The sequence below is a fragment of the Acyrthosiphon pisum genome, chromosome X (assembly GCF_005508785.2).
Source record: "Acyrthosiphon pisum isolate AL4f chromosome X, pea_aphid_22Mar2018_4r6ur, whole genome shotgun sequence".
NCBI lineage: Eukaryota > Metazoa > Arthropoda > Insecta > Hemiptera > Aphididae > Acyrthosiphon > Acyrthosiphon pisum.
In genome coordinates, this window is record NC_042493.1 from 112,503,019 (window position 1) to 112,509,952 (window position 6,934).

The window sequence follows — 6,934 nt, forward strand, 5'->3', positions numbered from 1 at the left end:
CCATAACATTGGGTATCAATCCAGGGCCACCCGGAAATCTATCGTCGTACCGCCGATCTAGTCCACACCCTGACGACAACCTTACACTGTTAATATATTAAACTGGATGCATATAAAATGTATTAATTTATATTTTAAATGCCATGACGATTAACTATTTTATATGTATTGTATAAAATAAGAATCTGAATGGACAAGGTCGTCAGCCTGTACTCCTAAGGATATGTATATTGTAAACCTTTATATCGTAATATATTGATTATTTATTATTGTATTTAAGTTGTATAATAGATTGTACTCATTTTTGCTAAAACAATTACATATCCCTAAGTCATTTGCGAGTACTCATCTTACTTATCAGTTATAATGGTCATCATTGTGTATCTTCTAATTTGTTAAGATTGATAGTGAAAATATAACATTAATAACTATTTTCCATTTTTATTTAATAGCTGCATTAACTTATGTTATAAATAACCTTATGGATTATATTAAATTTAAAAAACATGTCAACATTCATGCGAACGCTTGACTTCCATCGTTAGATTGGTGTGAAATCTTTTGACATATTTTGAAGAAAGACAATAATTAGGTATAATAATAAATATAATGTTTATTTTTTTATTTTTAGACCAAATTAGTAAGTGTAAATTATATTTTTTAATTTTGTAATTACATTTTCAATATTTGTTTTTAAATAATTCATGAATTGATTTTATCATTCTGAAAGAATCATAGAATATACATAAATACATTATGATACAAAGTTTATAATAATATAAATAAACACAAAGAATGCTGAAAGAATAATTAAATTACAGGTTATATTATAACCAACAGTTTTATACATTGTAATTCGTAATAGAGTTTAATAAATAATAATTTATAGTTAGCATTTAACAATTAGATATAAAGCAAATAATCTCAAATAATAAATTACACGTAGCAACACAACCTCATTGCTTGAATGATATTGATATATAACAATATAAACATTGTAACATAGAGGGCGCTATGATAGTATTTTACAAATGTATGTGATTATTGCGTCACATAACTAATGAAATAATGATGATCAAATTTTTACTTATCCGCTGAGTATGCTGAGAAGCTTTATAGGCTATAGCTATGTATTCAATTAGTTAACAAGCCGTCAACCATTACTGGGTATGAGTAGTCTATATTTACCTAAACATCTTCTATAAAATGTTTACTCCGCAGGGTTCTTAAATTATAAAAATTAATCAGCTTACGTTCTAAAATTAATTTAAGCTATTAACAGTAGGTTCATTATATCAAATTTACATAAAAATATAATAATTATAATAATTACAATTTTTTTTTTTTTTTTAAGAAAAAGTTTTGAGAAGTACGTATTTACTTTATTTTATTTATTCTATAAAATAACATGAAAACTAAAAATGAATCAAACTAGGTATTCACTATTTTATTCATATTAAGAATATAACATACAAGCAACAATGTTCATATTCTATAATTTTTAGTTATATAAAAAAATAATTGATTTTAACATTTTATAACGTGTTTGATATTATTAATCATGTTTGACTCATTGAATAATCAAATAATATTGAAATAATGATACGGAAGTTTGAATTTTATATTTTTATGTCAATAGGTAGTGTAAAATAAACGCACGCAATGCATACATATAATACGATATTTTCTGAATTTATTGATATATTGATATATATTACCGTAGCGTGCTATACCAACGATTTATTGATATCAGAATTCTATATTTTTTTGCTTGGAATTATAATATTTTAGTTAAGACTTGCGTTAAGACTATGTAATGTCACTGGCTCTACTTAATTTGCCATGGTCCTTTCAAGTTAAGACAGAAAAAATGAGTCACCTGTAACGTTTTGTAAAAAATTGTGTTAAGTTTGTTGTTAAAATATAGAAACACATTTATTTTTCATATTTTTCATATTTTTTTGATTTTCAATTTTATTAATATGTTATTACTCAAAGTGTTACTCTATAAAACGTAAAGCAACATATTATTTAATATGTAAGAAAGGTGCCGTTCATTATCACTTGAGTTAATGCAGAGAGTCAATCAAAATATTTTATCTGATGAACAATTTGATCGATTAATAAAATATTTAACATTATAACCAACAGAGTTAGAACTTACTTATATGATTTAATAATAACAAAATCAATAGGAAAAAGTCGCAATATATTTTATTTTTATAGATCTTACAGTAGAATTCACTAATTTTGCCAGAGCAAGTGGTAAGTATAAACAGAGTGTATAAATGTGTTAGGAATTTTTTATTTTTATTTGATTTTAAACTTACGTTGAAAATGTTTTTTTGTCACTGTAAAAAGTATTGGTTACATATATCAAAGCCGCGTAGTTTTAAAAAATATTTTTTAGTTTAAATTAGAAGAAAATTCCAATATTTTTATATTCAAAATATTTACAATTAAATGAGTTTTGTGTTGCATTAATGTTTGCCTGGTTTCAGGTCTGTGGGCTAAAAATTGCACATTATAATATAAAATTGTATAATAATATAAAAATCTTTGTTTCAACGCATCTGTAGAAAGGCATTCAAATGAACACTAAATCAATAAATATAATATTAATTGTTTTGCAGTTGATCCAAATGAAAAAAAATTTTGTCCATTGATTGAAGACTTTTGTTCTGCAAAAACTGGACCAAACAATTACTTGGAGTTTTTTAAGTCCATCTTGAACCTAAATGTAGAGATACAATTTAATTGAAATAATAGAACTACGATTGAATATTTTGTTTAATCATATTAAGATTAATATTAATTAAATTGTATAATACAATATTATATCTTATTATATAATATTTTCATGATTTTAATTATAAATAGGTTCATACTATTATAATTACTAATAAAATAAATGTGATGTTTTCGGAAAAAAAAAATTCAACTTTATTCTACTGCATACTACTAATAATAAGTAATACCTGTACCCACATATTATTATGAATTACTAATATAATATTATAATATATATATATATAGTTTTTTTTACATACATTTACGAGATGTTTAGCGTTTTGGCCGCCAAAACTACTACCTTAAACGATATCTTTTTTATGTAGTATTAAAAATAAAATCAGCCTACCGTAGTATTAATATTTAAAAAGTTATTATCAATATCACAGAAATACATAATTACAGTTATAAAATTCCAAAATTGTTATTGAATTTCACAAGCGTAATTGTCAATGTCTTACACATTTGTGTGTGAATTTGGAGCTGGAAGGAGCTTGGCGTTGATTTCACATTAAGTAATAGTTAAAATAATTATTGCTCATTGCTATATACTATATAGTAATGCTAGTGATTAGGGGCTTATACAATATCAATTGCAGTGGTGGATTTAAGTGGTGGCCTGAGGGAACTTCCGCCCTATTGGCTTAAGTTAGGTTTTATTAATTCATTAGTTAATATAGGTAATTGAGTGTGTGACAAAATTATATTTCTATCTCGTAAACGTGGGTAATCCCTCATACCAGATTTTATAGTTTATCTAAAAAGTCGAAGGGGGAGGGGAAGCGCAGAATGTTATAGTGTTTGCGGAGTGATTAGGGTGTTTGTGGGAGTAGGATGAGGGGGATATATAGAGAGCAGCAGTGTTGACGTGGTGAGCGTCATGGACCATCAAGTGGCAGGGAGAGAGGGAGGTTACCTAAAATCAGCCATTTCATACTACTATCGTGCCTCCTTTATTACAGATGGCAGTTAGATTTACATTCAAATTAAACTAAAGTAAAAAAAAAAAAATTAAAAAAAAAAAAATAGCAGGTAAGTGGATGTCGGTCTGTTGTACAGTAGGTTATGAGTGGGTCATTGTATAATAGGTTTTTCGGTGGTTTTTCCTGTGGAATTAAATAACTATTGGGAAAATCGGAAAATGACCTCTCTAAAGAACCATCTTGATCCAATTTTCTAATAGATTAGGTACTATATGTTGAAATCGAAGCACTCCTTCTGGTAGACATTTTGTATACAGGATATAAAAATAAATAAATAAATAAATAAATAAATAAACACCATTGTAAAACCAATAGCTTCCTCGCTCCGCTCAGAATCTAAAAACTGTAATCAAATGTATGTTAGTGAACACGTGATTACACCTTGGTTATTTTCGACGATGGACATCTATTCAGTTATTCTCGGTGAATGGAACCTTGTCGGAACATCCCTCTTTTAATTTCTCAGGATAATCAATGTTATATTTAAGTTTTAGATTCTGAGCGGAGTGAGGAAGCTATTGTTTTTACAATGGTGTTTATTTATTTTTTTTTTTTTATTCTTTTTATATCTTGTATACAAAATTTCTTCCAGGTTATTTTTCGATTTTCTTAATAGTTATTTTATGCCACGGGAAAAACGGGAAAATTACGAAAAAACGCTAAAAATGGGATTTTAATTTCTAACGCTTTGTTTATCACCATAGAAACGAATAAAAAATAATAACATTTTAATATTAATTCAACTTACATGATAAAATAAATAATAACAAAATATAAAATATCCAGACTGACAAACCATCTCCGCTCAGAATCGTTTTTCTTATACATATGGTATCCTTGGTTTTGTTGCCTTGCGGCTACAACTATGGACCGTCTGTTAGCACTGTGCGCTAGTTACGAGCCATAGAGGTTCACCCGCGGAAAGGCGCCTGGGCGCCAAGCCGCGAGTGGGTCGTCGAATGGACCACCAGCACCGGGGCCGAAGCACCCGTACCATGAGAACAGGCCGTGTGCCACCTGAGTCTCGCCTGGTATGGCTGAGTGCTATCCTCACTCGGACTGTATATGGTAACAGGCAACCTCCTCTGAGGGACTACAGGGGTATAGCGGCTGTACGCCCGGGAGAAACCGTTTTCGACCCCTCGGTTCGCACCGTGAAGCCGCTCCGGCCATTCACCAGAGGTCTTTGCCTGTCAGCGGGAGCTATACGCTAGCCTTAATTGACTTAACCACAAAGTATTCGTTAGAATACCGCCACTACGAAACTCCTACCGACAACGGACCACCAAGCGCCAGCAAGCCAGCACTGGTCGCCCGCGGCGGGAGGCGTCGTTCCCGACGGGGCCCTCCCGCGCCCGTAGCACTGAACTAACATCTTCAGTCAGATGTCCGACCGTAAGGATCTCCCGAAAATTTGCCCGGCATAGCAGGCTTACGGTTTGCCTTTACCGCAGATGCTCGTCCACGGAGCGCGAAATGAATCTTGGCCGCCACCCTTTCGAAGAGGAAAGACAATGAAGCCCCACGCCGACCATGATCATCCAAGGACGTACAGAAGGCGTAGCCAGCAAGCTGACGGCCTCACCGACTTCGCACCGCCAGTCTTCTGACCGGCGTAGAGGGAGTATCATCCATCTACGAAGCCGATTGCGGTCTGACCCATTGAAAATCCCCTCTTCCTTATAATCTAAGGAGGGACCTGGTTCGACGACTGAGCTCGCCTACCGACTCAGGGACTCGTAAGAAGACGAGCCATCAGACGCAGACCAGAACCACTCACCGCTTTGCCCCGGAGACATGGACCGGGCTGGCTAACACTGAGACGCTCGGCAACTGGACGAAGCAAGCTCCGACGTCCGTGCTTCCAGCGCATGTTGAGAGCACCGCCGGCAGGCTCGGTAGACCTGCCGGCGACCCTACCCCGGTACGAGGGGCATCCCGACCGGACCACGGATCATTTGATCGAAGCTGTCCGCGGCCTGTTATTAGTTATTTGCAGGCTACCTGACCCTGTCGAGCAGGGGGAACCGGGCTTTCCCCTATCCGCAACCCGGGGACACGTTCTGTACCGTCCGTCGATGGTTAACGGAACAACAGTGCTCGGCTGTGGTTCCGCTAGAACGTTTTTCGTATACAATGATATTATATCATTGAATTCAAGTCTAATCCAACCATTATACAATGACCCACTTGTAATCTACTTTACAGCAGAGCGACATCCACTTACCTGCTTTTTTTTCTTTTTTTTGGTCATATCTTGTATTAAATTTTTTTTTATTTTGTAATATATAAAAATAAATAAATAACATATATATTGTATAATGTATATTACACACATTATTATCTTATATATATATATCACACACATGTAAAAATTATACATTATGGGAATTATAATTATAATCGTTTACATTGCAATGAAAAACGTTGCCAAAAATGTAATAATATTATGTTTACAATATTTTGATGATAAAAACGACATGCCTTATAAGCAGGGATCGAAACCGGTTTAACCGGTTTTCCAAAAAATCGGTTAAAACCGTGGTTTTCTCATTTCTGAACACCGGAACTGGAACCGGAACCAAAAGCTTTGAAACACCGGTTAAAAAACCGTAACCGAAACCTAAGACCTTAAAAAACCGTTTTCAAAACCCAAACCGAAACCATAGAATTGAAAAACCGCTCTTGTACTGTTCTTGAAAAACGGATTAAAATTTAAAACTAATGACGGTTTCTTTGAATTCCATAAAGTTAATTATATTATTTGTAATTCTACTATTTTTATACGAAGAAATTATTATGTTTGGATTTATTGATAAAAATCCCGATGCAGTTACTGAGTATTACGAAATATTAATATAATATATATTATTACTAAACTTATGATTGAAAATTGAAAATACAAATAATATAGTGTGATGTTATTGTAATATACAATTAAATATTAATGTAATCGAATAATGATCTCAACCATAATATGGCAACATAATATTATGTCGAATGCAAAAGTAGGCATGAGGCACCTAAATTAGATACAAAATATTCAAGTTAATAACACGAAATTAGTTCTGCTGAACGTTTATTTGTTATATCGTATATTGCACACTAATTATACAAAGTAGCCATATTTCAGGGCTTTAGACTCGGCCCTTATAATAGTT

The 6,934-nt window shown here is 32.5% G+C and overlaps 1 protein-coding gene across 1 annotated transcript in view; it reads left to right on the plus strand.

Annotated features, from left to right (window-relative positions):
- NV12 (uncharacterized LOC100302481) overlaps positions 1-2,936 on the plus strand; it is a gene marked incomplete at its 5' end in the record, with an annotated part of 24,549 nt that extends 21,613 nt beyond the window's left edge. Inside the window, 4 exon segments of the mRNA NM_001163345.1 lie at positions 632-640; positions 1,355-1,369; positions 2,227-2,265; positions 2,634-2,936. Coding sequence (NP_001156817.1) covers positions 632-640; positions 1,355-1,369; positions 2,227-2,265; positions 2,634-2,761 — 191 coding nt within the window.
- Between the last annotated feature and the right edge of the window lie 3,998 nt (positions 2,937-6,934).